Source organism: Onychostruthus taczanowskii, unplaced genomic scaffold (assembly GCF_017590055.1).
Source record: "Onychostruthus taczanowskii isolate IOZ18803 unplaced genomic scaffold, ASM1759005v1 scaffold25, whole genome shotgun sequence".
Taxonomy (NCBI): Eukaryota; Metazoa; Chordata; class Aves; order Passeriformes; family Passeridae; genus Onychostruthus; species Onychostruthus taczanowskii.
The window spans coordinates 661,636-677,514 of record NW_024499796.1 but is presented as its reverse complement, the minus strand read 5'-3'; the positions used below and the strand labels follow the sequence as shown (position 1 = coordinate 677,514).

At 52.2% G+C, this 15,879-nt stretch overlaps 1 protein-coding gene across 7 annotated transcripts; it reads right to left on the bottom strand.

Annotated features, from left to right (window-relative positions):
- Positions 1-7: 7 nt before the first annotated feature.
- NOXA1 (NADPH oxidase activator 1) lies at positions 8-15,491 on the bottom strand. 7 transcript variants are annotated; one of them, XM_041406516.1, is made up of 15 exons: positions 15,197-15,491; positions 13,381-13,463; positions 11,969-12,077; positions 9,684-9,818; positions 8,510-8,617; positions 7,753-7,812; positions 7,195-7,232; positions 6,362-6,503; positions 4,795-4,848; positions 4,012-4,084; positions 3,822-3,880; positions 2,512-2,681; positions 1,410-1,515; positions 1,205-1,328; positions 8-987 (listed from the first exon to the last, which is right to left on the bottom strand). In XM_041406516.1, the coding sequence occupies exons 1-15, from the start codon at positions 15,368-15,370 to the stop codon at positions 890-892; spliced, it is 1,533 nt and encodes a 510-aa protein (XP_041262450.1). In that variant the 5' UTR covers positions 15,371-15,491; the 3' UTR covers positions 8-889. The 7 variants fall into 7 exon arrangements, with proteins under 7 accessions (XP_041262450.1, XP_041262452.1, XP_041262447.1 ...); XM_041406518.1 differs by having other exon boundaries at positions 1,205-1,289; XM_041406513.1 differs by having other exon boundaries at positions 1,205-1,515.
- Between the last annotated feature and the right edge of the window lie 388 nt (positions 15,492-15,879).

Sequence of the window (15,879 nt, the reverse complement as noted above, 5' to 3'; positions counted from 1 at the left end):
TTTTATATTCAAGTTACATAGCCAAGTTTTGTCAAGACACCAAATCCAGAACAGGTTTCAGCTCCAGGCACTTGAGTGTTTTATTTAGATCAGCCCAGCCCAGTTGCAGGAATTGGACAGGGCTTTCAGCCTTTGCAACACCAGCCCAGCACTGCACTTCCCAGCCAGCCCTTTCTCCAGGGCTCTCCCACAACCCAGAGCTGCTCTGAGCAGTGGGGATTTCCACAACTGCCTATTCTCTGTTCTCCAAGATCCCACCTTGGCCTTAGGGCTTAAGAAAAGTGCCCAAGGCACCTGGGGAAGGAATGGTCAGGTCCATAGCTATTTGCTATGGAAAACAGTGGTCCTAACTCATGGTGTTATCCCATTAATCCCACTGCAAACTGGTTCCAAAAGCCTTTTGAAAAAGCAGCATCTCTGTCTGGTGGAGGTAAGGTTATGTGACCTGAGAGCCTGAGGAACAGGGCTCAGACCCCTGCTCCCAGCCAGCCACCCTTGGCTTTGGGAGTGAGGCTCAGCCTTCCCAGCCTCAACAAGAGCTACAAGGGAGAGGGGATGAGGACTTCCAGCCAGGGGAACCTCTTCTTACCCAGCAGCCTGAGCTGCTACATGGACAATTCCCACAGCCAAACCCCAGAGCCCTCTCACTGCTCTCTGCTCTTCACAGACACATCTTCAGCAGTGCCAGCACGAGGTAAAAATGCCAGGTCAGGGAACAGGCTGTGGGAAATGCCATCACTGCTGGAACTGATCCCATGAATCTGAGTGGGCAATATCCCCTGTCCAGGTACAGCAGAGCTCCTGGCTGTGCTGGCTGGGGCCCAAATGAGCTGGTGTGAGTGTCTCCCACGCCTGGGGGTGCAGTCAGGCAGGAAAAGGCTCCTGTTTGCTATAGGAAGGCAGCACCACAGCTGGTCTGGCTGGCAAAGCATTTGGGGAAGATGCCAGTCTTGCCATTGCATTGTCCTTCCAGCCAGTCCTCGTTCACTGGAAAAAAAAAAGGAGCAGGAATGAGCCCTGGCCCATATGAATGGGGTTAGTGAGAGTATTCGTGGCTGGAATTTAACTCTGGGAAAAACCCAGTGCAACCCTGTAACTCCTGAGAGTATGAACCTGAGACAGCACTGGTGAGGCCACATTTTCCCCAAAGCCTCCTCACAGCAGACTCCAAAAGCCTGGCCCAGCAGCAGGACTGGAGAGCTACCTTCAGAGAGGATATCCAGCACATCTCCCTTGCTGAACTCCAGGTCCCCTGGTCCCTGTGCCAGGTAAGAGTGCTGAGCCAGCATCTGGTAGAGAACAGGTCTGCCTGAGTGGGAGTCTGAGTCCTGCAGGGAAAAGCCAGCATAGAGGTTGCAAAGCAAAGCAGAGACTGGAGCCCAGCAGAGACCTTGTCCCAGTCCACGTACCTGACAACAGAGTGTCAGCTTGCCCTCAGTCAGCTGCTGCCACACCTTCCCCAGGTCCTCCTGTCCCAACACAGTCCCCAGCTCTGTGCCATCCAGGAGCCTGTAGCTGCAAGTGTTCATTAATGCTGAGCAAATCATCTCCTTTAAAGCCAAACTTGGAAGCCAGCCCAGCTCTCTGCCACCCTCAGTCTTTACATTCCCCTTTGCAGGCCAGTTCTGAGCTTGTCCCGTTGCACAGTGACATGGGGCCACCCCACATGCTCAGCGGGTAGAAATGGCATTGTGGGGAGTGACACTGTCACCTCCTCCCACACAAACTCGAGGGAAAGACTCTAAACTCTGCTGATGCCACTGTGTGTCCCAGGGGTGTCACAATCAGGGAGACTTCACTCCAGGATCTTCTGCCTGAGTCCCAGTTTGGTCTGCATTGATCCTTCTTACTGCAAAGGCTGAGCTGAGTGGGACAAAATCCAACCTGCGGCAGCTGTATCTATACAGAGTTTTTCCTTCTCTTCTCCCTTGACCGTGGTACAGTTTCCTAGGAAAGATCCTTTAGGCTTCCAAGGCCCATAGAATCACAGAGTTGTAGAACAGTTTTGCTTGGAAGGGCCGTAAAGATAATTTAGTTTCAACCCCCTGCCATGGGCAGAGAATCTTTCACTACACCAGATTGCTCCAAGCTCCATCCAATCTGGCCTTGAGCAGTTCCAGGGATGAGGAATCCACAATCTCTGTGGGCAAGCTGTGCCAGGGCCTCAGCACTCTTATATTAAAGAATTTCTTCCTAATATCCCATCCAACCCTGCCCTCTGTCAGTTCGAAGCCATTCCCCCTTGTCCTGTCACTCCATGCCTTTGTAATAAGTCCCTCTGCAGCCCTCCCTGAGCCCTTGATGTACTGGGAGGGGATTGTGAGAAGAACAGCAGGTGCTTTCCCATGGGGATCACGCTGTTGTCCCACCCAAAGCCCATGGTGAGGTTTGCCCACTAGGCAGACTGTGTGCTCACACCTTTGCTGGTTTTGGCCCCAGATGAATGTTCCCAGGAGCCCAGAGGCAGCAGGACGCCCGTGTCCCGAGGGGAATGGCTGCTCAGCCCCATACCTGAGCGTGCCCCGCTGTGCCTGCTGAGCCAGCCTCTCCCGCAGCAGGGCCCGCAGGGCCGGCAGGGCCGGGGCCTCGCCCGCCTGCAGCACCAGCGAGCACTCGCAGCGCAGCCGCAGCACCGCCGGCCTGTCTGTGCCCGCGGAGGCCTCCCCGCACCTCGGGGGCACCTGTGGGGAGATGGGCTCCATCAGAGTGGAGAATCAGAGTATCCTGAGCTGCAAGGGACCCACCAGCATCTTCGAGTGCAGCTCCTGTCTCTGCCCAGACCCCCCAACAACCTCACCCTGGGCATCCCTGGCAGCGCTGTCCAAAGGCTCCTGGAGCTCTGGCAGCCTCGGGGCCGTGCCCATTCCCTGGGGAGCCTGGGCAGTGCCAGCACCCTCTGGGGGAAGAACCTTGCCCTGACTATGAAGTTCACAGTCTAAGAAGAGCCACAACTGACTAACAGACCCAACTGACAATATCTACTCTCATACCAAGAGAGGTGACACAGCACAATCCCTCATCTCTGTGCTGCCATGTCGCAGTAGAACATCATCAAAATGCAGACCTGAATTTCAAAGGGGGAACTCTGGATTCAAAGCCTGGGATCAATTGTTCCTCCTGTGACTCAGGAATTCTGGTTTTGGTTCTGATTTTACAGGTACCTCCTAAACCCAAAATTATATGAGCAAGGCCCCAATTCCTCCAGCCAGCTGGAGAGGAGCAGCCACATTCCTCTGTTGTGTTGCCTTCTGGCTGAACTACACCTGAAAAATATACCCCCAAAGTCCTAAAAACAGGTGTGGCAGAGCTGACCTACAGCTGAGGGACAGAGGTGGTGTCCCCAGAGGGTCACAGGAGTCATTCCAGGACCATCACATGCAGGGGCTGGCAATGGCATGGGAGTACCTCAGAGGACATTACCCAACAGGGCAAATTTAAATTAACTGTGCTATCCAGACTGATAAGGACAGAAAATGGGACACAGGAAGAGGGAGAAAGGGACAGCAGGGTGTTCAAAGACAACTGTCTCTCGCAAAGTTGGCTGTAAAGCAAGTGCACAAGAACTCTGATGTGTTTGGTGCTCCTGGTGCCTCGGAGGGTGGCAACAGGTCAACCTTAGGCTGTCTCACAAGATGGGATGGTCACAAACTGGGAGGAAAGACCACATGGGAGCCTCCCTTTAGAATGGAAAAGTGGTCAGAAGAAGGAGGTTTTTTCCCAGTGATTTGGGAGCAGCTCAGGAATTCCGGGCAAGAATCTTGCACTCTTCCCAGCCCTGGTCTCCTGAGGCTGTGCCAGCTTCAGCATGTGGAACACCTCACCTTGGAGTCCATGTGGGCACTGGCATCATTGACAGAGGCATTTTCTTCCCCAGGAGGATCTGCAGAACAGTACAAAGGCAGGGGAATAGCCCTGCAGTCAGCAGTGGCTGCAGTGGGGCCACCACCTCCTCCTGCCCTCTGAAGAGTGGGGTTTGGGCACAGCTTCACCCACTGAGGGCGCAGGGATTACCTGGCTTCTGTTTCATGGGGAGGCGGCTGGGAGGCACCTGGGCAGGAGGAAGGGGAATCCCAGTGCTGATCTTCTGCAACAGAACAGCATCAGAAAGGAGAGGGCAGAAAATGGGAGCCTGGACAAGGCTGGTGTGTGACAGGCTGCAGCCAGCTACAGACTTGTGGGTGTAACCCCAGGGAGAGCCCCAGGGAGTGCTGCTCATTGAATGGTTGGATGAGGTGGAGCAATCAGGCTCTTGAGGGCAGAGGTTTGGGGACACTTCCCTGGCACCCTGCTCCCTGCTGGGTTGGTGCTGAACCAGGAGGAGGCTGCTCACACTGTGCTGAGGGCTCTCCCCCACTTGGGCTGGTTGACAATGAACATCCATGGAGCAAACGCCCAAGTGTATACCAGGGATTCATTTGGAGGGGGGAAAATGACAACTAAAAAAATCATAGCAACATCAGAACAACCATGTACTTGAAAACTCCTTCACAGGAAATGGGGCTGAACTGGGCCCTTCCACACTGGGTTCAGATGGAAAATGATTGGGATAATGTGTGGCTATGCCTGTGGTGGAGATGAGAGATGAAGTTCTCCCAAGTCAAAGGGATTTTTCCTACTCCTAACTCTTCTGTTGTTACCATTCAAGAGCACTTGGTCTTCAATCAATAGACTCAGTGTTTCATACTCTACGTTTCTCTTACAGAGTTGTCCTATCCTGTGATAATCTTACAGATAAATGTCCCAAATGTATGTCTTGGTCCCTCCCTCCTCCTGGTTGCAAAGTTGCCAGCTCACCCATTTATCCATCCTTGAGGCAGGCTCCAGGAGAGAGCTCGGGATGTGCAGCTTCTGCGGAGGGACACGGAGCAGAGCAGGGTGAGAGAGGAGCCCAGCGACCCCAGCCCAGCCCCAGCACTGCCTGTCACCCTATGGCCACACGAATGTGCCTGAGGGGCCACCCCCAGCCACCCAAGTGCTCAGTGCTCACAAACTGCTGGACAAAATCCAATGATCCCTCTGCAGCTTTTCCAGCTGGGAGCAGACCTGCTGCTGGAGTGGCTGCAGTGGAACAGACCAAACAAGCACCCACCAAACCCCCTGATCCCAAGACAGAGCTCAGGCAGAGAGCAGCAAGGATGCCCAGGGACACCAGTCCAACTGCATTTCTGTGTCTTCTGACAATCACTGCTGCTCATTTCAACTGAGCATTGGAATTTTTTGCTTACAATGCTTTTTTTCTTTTTCTGTTGAGAGTATATTTTTACTTTTTCTACATTGAATTTCATCTGGCACTTGACTGGGCAGTCAACCACCACATCCAAATACTTGTGTAACTGTTCCTGTTAGCTCCAGATGCTTCAGGCTCTCCCCCTGTTCCTATAACACTTAGGAATATGGTAAATGCTTATGTCACAGAGGATTTGCTGTGGGAACATCCTTTCTTTTTAAAAATGAAAGGAAGAAAACCCTATTCATTTATACCCAACTTTTAATTCTGTATTTTTACCAGTCCTCAGAGCACTGCCTCAATTGCTCAAACACCTCACTGGTTTATAGTAGTCTTAGGAAGAATTTTGTGACTTTTTTGAGAGATAGACAAGTAATACATTCACTGAACCTAATGCAGGTTACAAAAACTCTTTCAAAAAGTGAACTAGACAGGTGAGAAATGGCTTCTGCTAACAAAAGATTTTCCATGTTGTGTTTATCTGTTTCTATTCAGTCTGTTTACACTACAGCTCCCTGGCTTGCAGGAAGGTGTCAGATTTGCTGGGCTCCAAGTCCTTAGGACTTCTCTAGAGCCTCTCTCATAAAACCTGCCTGTACAGCTGAAACCCTCCCCAAACCTTCCCAAAGTTCATTGAACAGAGGCACTACAGACCAGGTAAGAACCAGCCCACCTCCTCAGCTCCATCAGAGCTCTCAAGGGATAAATCCTGCTCTAAATGGTGGTCCTTGGTGAGGTCTGCTATCCTACAACTCCACAATAGGATCCCCTAGAGTGGAGAACCCAGAAGCCATCCTTGTGGATCTACAGAGGTGAATGGCAGAGGCCGGTGAGAGCCCCGTGTCAGGAAATCTGGGGGGTGTGGGAAGGAGCTCCTGAGGACTGTGCTCAGGGGGGCTGGGGCCAAGCCCTGCCCTCGGGGCCATGTCCCTCAGCACCCTCGGGGCAGTGTCCCTGCCCTGCCCTCGGGGCCATGTCCCTCAGCACCCTCGGGGCCGTGTCCCTGCCCTGCCCTCGGGGCCGTGTCCCTCAGCACCCTCGGGGCCCTGTCCCTGCCCTGCCCTCGAGGCCATGTCCCTCAGCACCCTCGGGGCCGTGTCCCTCCCTCAGCACCCTCGGGGCCGTGTCCCTCACCTGCCCGTCGTGGATGGCCGTAGCCCAGCCGTCTGCCGCTCTGCCCAGCACGAACACCAGGCTCCCGGCCGCCACCTCCGGCCCCGACGGCTCCTCAGGGCGGTACCGGGACAGCACTCGGTGGTAGCCGGACTCGGCATCCCTGCGGGGAGAGGAGAGCGCTGCACCGGCCTGGGGCGCAGTGCTGACGGCCCTGAGCCATCACAGTGCACAGGCCCCAGCTGGCACGGGCTGTAGGGTGAGGGTCTTGGGAAACTGGGATTTCCATTGCTGCTCTTCGGTCCAACTGGGAGCAAAAGGGGCTTGGGAAACACTGATTTGCCAAATGCAGCTCTATTTGCATTGTACTGATAATCAATGTCAAGATCAAAACAGTTATTCGACACAGCCCTGAAGTACTGCTGGTGCGATATCACCAAAACAAATTACTTCCTTGGGGTTTGAACATAGTTTTGGCTCAGGACAGTAGGGCTGGTAGTATTTGGAATTGTCCTTGGAATTAAGATGGGAAAGTTGAGCATCCTCTGCCACAGACCTAGACAGGTCCCACAACCTCTGTCTGCTTCCATTCCCCAGGCATGCCACGATCCATGCCGGTCTCCCAGGACCATTGAATCAAGTCCCGCACACTGCCCAGAGGCTCTTGCAGAGATGCCAGGGACCTGCAGCGTCCTTTGCAGCCACAGAAGCCCTTGTGTGTTTGTCATTCACTTCACCCCTGGTCAGAGAGGGTATGGATCCCTCAGTGTCTTCACACAAAGAAGCCAGAGAATAAAATACTTTCTGAACAGTAGCGAGAGAAGGGTAAGACCAAGGTGGGACTGAACACTCACCGCAGAGCATCGGCACTGGGTTCATAAAAGCCCTGTTTCTGTGGGAGAAACAACAGGATCTGTTTGTAACAGTGCCTCCTACACCAGCAGTGCCATCTTACCTCCTGACTCTTACTCCATTTGTCATTCCACACCACCCAGAAAAAGTCTGCTGCTCCACACCTTACCAGGATGTGCCTTCTCTTCCTTCCCCTCCCTCTTTATCTCATCAGGAAGTAAGACAATCTCTTCCCCCTCCCCTGGTTCCAAGGAACTCCCAGTACAGTGGAAGGCAGCTCTGCTCACACTGACACATTTACTGAAGTGATGAGCAGGGACAGGCTGAGCACAGCAAAGCTGTTTTGACATGGTGAAGACCCAAAAATGCATCTTCAAAGGGCTGGAGATTCCCATCACTGAGTCCCTTACAGCCAGTGCTGAGCCTGGATGGATCCAGGCTGGTGTTACACTGGTTTTACCAAGAGTCCACTCTTCCTTTTCCTGATGGTTTGGATCTGAGCCCCTTTCTGGAGCTCCACGACAGCTCCATTCCTCCTTTCACAGCCCTGTCCTGCTCACCTGAGGCCTGAGAGGCTCGAAGCCAATGTACTCATCGTTAGGAATGATGGATGAGATGACCTGTTGGAGAACAAAGCAGTGAGTGAATCTAGGCTGGACGAAGAGACCCCCAAACGTCATCCAATATTATCTGCTCAGACCCATTTCCTTTTGGCATCCCAAGGTCAGGCAAAATGTGGACCTGTACATACAGTGGGAGAGGCAGAGCTGGATTCCCAATACAACCTCAACCATTTGTGTCCCAGTTTTTTAGTCTTTCCAAGGTTTCTTTAAAAGTATGTGAATTACTTTCCTTTATTTGTTTTGGAACTCTCTGTTCTGACTGCACTGGTCACAGAAAGGGTCAGAGAAATTCTCTGCTGCCTTGTATTAAGGGATGTGACAAAGCATTTGTCCCCTGAGTGGCAACCTGTCCCCCTGGGAATGCAGGACTGAGCAGCAACGTGCTGGGACAACATGCCCCTCTTAAAAACATCATTGTCAGCAAAAGGACAACCATGGGTTCCCAGAGTACCTGCTCAGCCCTGTCAGACTTTAACGTGACCAAGACTGGGAAGGTGTTTTAGTGCCAAAGTGCATTTTTTGGTAGAAGGGGTAGGAATTCTAACACATTTTGGCTTCTGTGTCCCAACTGCTTAAACTGGCTGCAAGCTCTGCCCATCCTGCTCTGGCTGCCCGCACAGCACGGCTCTCTGGAGATGGCAGAGGCAAGATTTTTTTCTGGTGCTGTTAACTGTGACAATTACGTGCCTGTTACCTTGGGTTTACCCAGGAAATCTTTTGAATCCAGCTGCTCAACTTCCTTCTTTCGTGGTCTGAAAAGTTCCCCGAGAGGAACCAGCATGGGCTCCAAAAACAGGTGGTCCTGGGGTGGGGACAGCAGGTAAAGGAAAAGCCATCAGTTCACATTGAATGAAACATCAGAGCCCTGAAAACCAAACACAGCTTAGGTGTGCAAGAGCAGCTCCAGGAAGACATTGGGCCAAAAGTTTCAGCTGTGAACTTGACAAACGCCACTCAGGCTCCACAAAAGCACGAGCAAACTGAGAGCTCAGCAGCCCCTCCCCATTGTGGAGGCAAGGACTGACACTGCTGGCAGGGGTGTGTAGGAAGGGGGGCAGTGCAGGAAGGTTTATCAAACAAATCTTCTAAACACCTTTTTTGTTTGACTTCAGATGTTTTCTGTTCAGCCACTGAGTAGCGTGCTAATAGCAAATATAAATAACACACTGGAAAAGCACAAATGTAATGCCAGAAGAGATGATCTGATTAAAAACAAAGCATGAACCTCTTGAACCTCTTAAAAAATATGAAGGTAGCAAACTAATGAATCCTTCAGGAAGAGTAAATCAGAGATCTGCAAATGTTTTCAGATCATAAAGGAGTCTAACAGGAAACTTTTACTTGGAAGTAGCCCTAGAAACACTTTCACACCCTACTTAAGCTCTAAAAGTGATTGACATTAATATCTGAACTGCCACCAATTGTTCCTGAGGCCAAAGGGACTCAAAAGAAGCCAGCCAGTGCCACGAAAAGGGAGACTCTCCAGACCTGCACTTGTAGGGCTTCTGCACTTGAAACACTGCACAAGGAAACTGGTTTTGCAGGACAAGTACAAATGGAACTGAGCTCCTGAACATGAGGGACCAGGAAGCCATGTCCCCAGCCTTAGAGGTCATCCCAAAATTCTTCACTACGGCGTTTCTGGGCAGTGAAGCACCTGGGGGTGATGGGGTTCCTTGATCACCTGAAGCCCTAGTTTGGCAGAGCATCATGTACAAATGGCTTAGACTGTGCTAGCAGGTGGCCAAGTGGGTGGATGGATGGCAGGAACATGCAGATGTCAGGAACACTCAAAATGACACTTTTAGCACACATCCCTGAGCTGAAGCCCAATGCACACTCCCAGGAGCTCACAGATGTGGCCTTACCTGCACCCGCTCCAGGGCCAGCTCCAGGATTGCTGTTCTTCTTTCAGGTCTCCACACAACAGCCTTCTCCAGGGTGACTCTGGCCTCCTGCCACTGCTGCAGGTGGCACTGCACTGCTGCAGTGCTGTACAGCACCTGGAGTGAGCACAGGGAAGGGACTCAGAGGGCCAAGACCAAGGGACACCCAACACATCCTCCTGAGCTCAGCCAAGAAATAGGGACAGGCACTAAAGCACCAAGAGTTCAGCAACAGGAGAGGCACTCTGAGCAGCATAGCTGGGAACATTTCACAATCAGAAAGGAAAAACAAAAGCTTGGGTGTGCTGGAGCTGCTGGTCAGGGTGATGAGAGACATGAGGACAGCAGGTGAAGACTTTGCTAGCACACTCTTTAATTCTGATCCTTCCGGCATCCAAAAGGCCAGGAAGCTTTCCTTGGGTATTTTTCTGCATGCAACTAGATAATGATTTTTGTAATCCTGACTCCCTGTCACTGCAAAATAGCTTAACTAAAACTATTTCATGTTTGGTGGGCTGTGAATGTGCAAACTGTCAGCTGTAGCTTGTCACCCTTCAGCAGCATGTCATTCTGTTCCTGGGGAAGAGCAGGATGTGGGAGTGTTGCAGATAGGGTGTTGGAGAGCTGTGGTCTAAATTGAGAGTGGGAGATCTCTCCCTGTCACTGGCCAGCTGGGCCACAGCCAGAGCACTGTCAGACAGCTCCTTATCTCCTGTGATAGGGTTATCAGCTGGGAATTGAGGTGTGTACCTGGCTGCATGCCCTGCTCAGCACAAGCAGGACAAGCTGGAGCTCATTGGATGCTTTTCCTTTACTCCTTAACCATGGCAGTAGAAGACTGTGTTTGGGAGTGTGGGGAATGGCAACCCTGAGCATGTACAGAACTGCAGGGACTCTCAGGAGGCAAGGCAGCAGTTCTCACTCAGTCACAAGTGTCACAGCCTTGCAAGAGGCAAATATTTCTGGGTTTTCAAACCACACATGTATATCCCACGAGGAGATCAGCTGCAGCACATGAGAGGCCATGCATGGGAAAGCTGATAGCACAATTCTGCTGGAGAATGATGTTTGTGTATTTTGAAAAATGAGCTCCAGGTAAGAATGAGATACAGCTGAATCAGGACGCTGATCCCAAGTCTGGAGGGCCAGCATGTGTCCCGGTGATGCCTGGAGTAATGGGTTGTGTGTCCACACCAGGAAGGGCCCCACCAGGGGAGGGACACTCCTGAGCCCTGCCCCTTTTCCAGGGAACTGCTCATTTCCAAGAGAAGGCAGTGCCGTGGCACTGAAGCTGTTAAAGCCAGGGAGGTTGGGTAATACCACGGATGCCAAGGATAGCTTCCTCCTGCCAGGTATAAGGTGCATGAAAATGGCCGAGATGCTTGGCTGGAGTTACACAATGACTCTCACTCTCACAGAAGTAAGGAGTTAAATTCTCTTTCCTGTATCTGCTTTTCAATCTGTGTATGTGGACTCAGAGAAAACAAAATGAAGCCTTCCAGTAAAGGACAGTTTCTAGGAATCCTTTACATATGTCCAAATATTGCAAAAATTTACAATCAGCTCAGCCTTTGAGCTTCCTTGAACAGGATGTAGCCGGTTGGCTCTGTGTGACAGTAAGAGGTGCAGGATGAAGCATTACAAACACAGCCTGAGCATGGGGTGTGAGTTCAGCACAGAGGGAATATTAAGATCAGTTGTTGCAGCTGGAAAGAGGCTTTCATGCACCTGACTTTCCTACAGCATACATTTTGCATCAGCTCTGTTCTTATCTGTCACTGAACTCTGAGAGCTAAGGAGTTCACTAAACTTCCATGTGTGTTTACATCCAAGTGTAAATATTACACAGAATCCCAGACCAGTTTGGGTTGGGAAGGATCTTAAAGCTCCCAGTTCCACCCCTGCCATGGGCAGGGACACCTTCTACAGACCAGGTTGCTCCAAGCCCCGTCCAGCCTGGCCTTGGACAGTTCCAGGGATGGGGCAGCCACCACTTTGTCTACATATAGAGAAAATAAAAATCCTTCAATATAGAAATTCCTGTGCACCTGCTCTGAACAATTTTACTTTTCAAACTGCATCATTTGCTAAACTTTCCAGAGACTATGTTGGTTTACAACTTTTATGATTAAGTTACTTTTTAAAAAGTGCAAGCAGAATATTTTTACAGTTCTAATGTACTTTTTTGGAAAAGTCTTAGGTCACTAATCCCTGCTACTGACACCCCCAACAGTGGGGAAGGATTACTGAAACAGGCTGACTCTTACCTCCCAGGCATAGAGGATGTGCCTCAGCCCCAGCTGCTTGTAATCAATGAAGGGATTTTCTCTTAGGTGACTGAAGGCCATGTGATAGTCAGAGAGAGCTTCTTCATACCTGCAATGCAGAGGTGACACAAGAAACTGAGCCTAAAACAGCTAGAGACTGTTTACAAAGCTTAAAAATCACACTAGCAAATAACATGTGTTCTGCTCTGCAGCCTGTGCAAGGAGAGCTGCGTTATAAAGAACCAAGGTTACCCACTGCTGGGAGCTCCCTGCCTGTCCCAGCACATGTCCCAGGAGGATTGAGGGCTGGGAACCTGACTGATGGGGACCAGGGAGGGCACACACATGGCCAGAGCATCGACATTGAGAAACTTGAAATTTAGAACCTCAATATTTAGAAATTTAGAGAAGCTCTGTGGATAACGAGGGTATTAGTCTGAATTTACACCAGCTATGCAACTGAAATCCAAGCAGGTGCCCACTGAGGCTGCAGGTAGTGAAAGGAAGGGCCCAGGAACGGCTGTGCTGTGGGCACCCGGCCAAGAGAAGGTGCCCAGGTGGGTGTTGGGGGGTGGGAGCAGTTTCTGATGAAGGAGAGAGCCCTGGAGGCCATCAGCTCTTTGGGCAGGAGGCAGCTGCCAGCTGTGCTGCCCCTGCAGTGGCTGTGCTTGGGGCATGTTTGCTTCTGCTGCTGCTGGAGCAGCTCCAGAGAGCCCTGCCTGGGGCTCCACCAGCCCCAGGCACAGCCCCTCTCCTGGGGAAGCCAGAACTGCTCACTTTAACTCCCTTCCAGAAATAAAGACAGACATTTTGTGGAGATTAGGGTCTGGGAAACAACAGGAAAGACAATAACTGAGCTCAAAGGTACGACAAGATCTGTAAAATACTTCACCCAGCTCCCTGAGGAGGATATCACTGTGATTTAACTGTGGAAACAATGAGTAATCAATCCCATGACACTTCTAGAGCAACCTCAATATTTTATCAGTGAGATCAGGCCCCCAAAGTTTGCTTGAGTTGCAGGAGAGTGTGCAGGCTGCATTTCTAGGAAGGCCAGACTCATGTGTGTCATGAGAAGACACACCAAGCAGCACAATTATATTTTTTTTAATTTCCAGAGAAAATCTGAATGGCAACATAACATTGTGGCAGCCTTGCATGCAGGAGTCTCTGTATGTAGGGGACAACAATGTCATGTGTCAGCCACCCCTGGAGCCCCAGAGTTGTGCAGCTCTTATCGATACAAGACTTGCTGACCTGTGACAAGGTTTCCAAGCTAAAGCAGACCCTGTGAACCCTGTAAGATTGCTGGAAGAAGTGAATTTTGGAATCAAACAATCATTTAGGTTTAGGAATAAAGCAGGACTGAAAGGAGAGAACCAAAGTCTGCACTGGCTGTGCACCTCACTCACATTTCCAGCTGCAGGTGGACAAACCCTCTCTGGAAGTAGCCCACAGCAAGGGAATTGTCCTTCTCAATGGTTTTATTGAATGCCTGAGGAGAAAAACACAGGCAGGGATCAGCTGGGATCTGTCCTGTCAGTGCCTGGGCACACCCAGCCAGCCACGTCCCAGCTGCCCTCAAAGAGGCAACCCCTGGGCTCTTGCCCAGCTCCAAGGCTGACACAGCTCCCAGCCATCCTTCAGGTCTTGGCTGTGTGTGAGCTGAGTTTCAAGCTTTTACCCCTCCTTGCTACAATGGACTGGACATAAATGAGCTGCATTGGCCATCCGGCTTCTTAAAATGGGAAAACTGTAGCCTGAAGCCAGTGGGAGCAGCAGGACTGGCCAGGCTGGGGAAGGCTGAGGTGAAAGGGTGAGAGGGAGGAAGCTGCAGGGCTTCTCACAATGGTCTCTAAGTCGGTATTTCTGCTTCAGTGCCCCAGCTAAAAACAGGCAGTGCTTGTGGCAGCAGCTCATGGTTCAGCGTGCTGGGAGAGCCAGGAGTCCTCCTGGGGCAGCAGCAGGGGTGTGCTCCTTCCCTTACCACTGCAGACACCTCGTGGGGATAACAAGTGCTGAAAGCCCAGCCCTCCCTGCCCTGCCTGCACAGGGACAGCACTGCAGGGGAAGGTGAGTCCCCGTGACCCCGCACACCGTGCTGCTGCCTCCCTGGGCCACAACTGAAATAACAACAACCAGCCCTCGAGCCGCACGGAAGGAGAGCTGAGCTTCTTCCCAGTCACTGCCCCTTGGCTGGGGCTCAGAAGTCTCTCCTGAGCTCTCTCTCTCTTCTCATGGCACCACTGCCATGTGCTCACTGTGTCCCAAACAGCCACTGCTTGCCCAGGGCTCCACGGCGCTGCCCCGGCCCCTCCAGCACAGCCTCAGCTCCTCCTTACGCTGTTTGAAGAAAAGGTTTATCTGCATCTCCTCCCTGAAGATGGATGGATGGATGGATGGATGGATGGATGGATGGATGGATGGATGGATGGATGGATGTGCAGACACACCAGGTGCTGTCACAAAAAGGCTTTTCCTCAGGGCACCTCTTCTCCCTTCCCAAGGACAGTGGTTTTCCAGCACAGCAGCTTTGTTCTGGCAGTCTCCACTGCCAAGCAACATACTTGTACTTTCAAAATACACCCATCTTCATGTCTAAACTCACACCCACAGAACAGCTATTGGACAATCTTTTTCCTGCTTTGATTTAAAGCTACAATAATTGTGCATGTCCAGTGGGTTGAAGACTTCTCTTGGAATCAGGCAGGCTGAGCTTTAGAGGTGTGGCTTTCACATGATAATGAGCTAAGTTCACCTAAAGGACAGGATTTTAACTGATTTAGCTTTAACAAAACTTAAGGTACATTGCCAGATGCAGTTTCCAATATCTAATTTAAGTACTCTCTATTATCTTGTTTCAAAATGATTCTGCCCACTGATCTGGATTTCCATAGTATTTAGAGAACCATGGAATCACAGAATCATTAAGGTTGGAAAAGGTCTCAAAGATCGAGTCCAACTGTGAACCAGGCACCACTGAGTTCACCACTGAACCTGTCCTCGACAGTCACATCCGCCTTTTTAACTTCCACCTTTTTCACTTTTCTGAGATTCACTCTGCTAAACCTTTTCCTCCGAGCATTCACCCTTCAACATCCCCTCTCGCATTCCTGCTGGACACGAAACGCCGGATTCCAGATCTAGTTTCAGCATCATTCCCTCCGAGACGGACCCGGGGGAGCCGAGCCGCCCGCGCCCGGGACCCCCCGCTCCCGGCCCGCTCACCCGCAGCGCCGCCTCGGGCCGCCCGGCCAGCAGCTGCACGCAGCCCACGTTGAAGCAGATCCTGGCCGGAGGCTCCGCGATGCCGCCGAAGGCGTCCAGGGCAGCGTCCCAGTGCCCGCGGTCCGCCGCCCGCACGGCCTCGTGCCAGCGCCGCACCAGCTCCCGGTACGCCATGGCCGGGCTACGGGAACGGGAACGGGCACGGGAGCGGAGCCGAGCGGGGCCGCACCTGCCGGGCCGGGGCGGGGCGGGAGAGCGCGGCCACCTCTGCCCGCTCCGCTCCTCCCCTGGGCGGCGGGAGGAGACACAGCCCGGGATGGGACACGGACCGAGAAGGGAGGACACCGAGCCCGGGACGTGGACCTGGGAGGGGCGGGGAGGGGACACGGAGCCCGGAATGGCACACGGAGCCGGCGGGGCAGAGCGGTGAGAGCGGCGGCCACAGCTGAGCGGGCACCGGGGGGATGCTGCTGGCTGAGGGCACCAGAGAGCTCCTGAGCAGCCGCCAGAAGCGAGCCGCGGCCAGCGCTGCCGGGGCCAAAATACCGCTTTGGGAGCTTCCTTGAATAAAATATTTAACGTAAATTTAAATTAGTAGATAGTCTCACGGCCGTGTGGGTGCGCGTTAACTACAGCAAGTACGGTAGGCACAGGCGGCGCCGCACTCCGCTACACACGGCAGA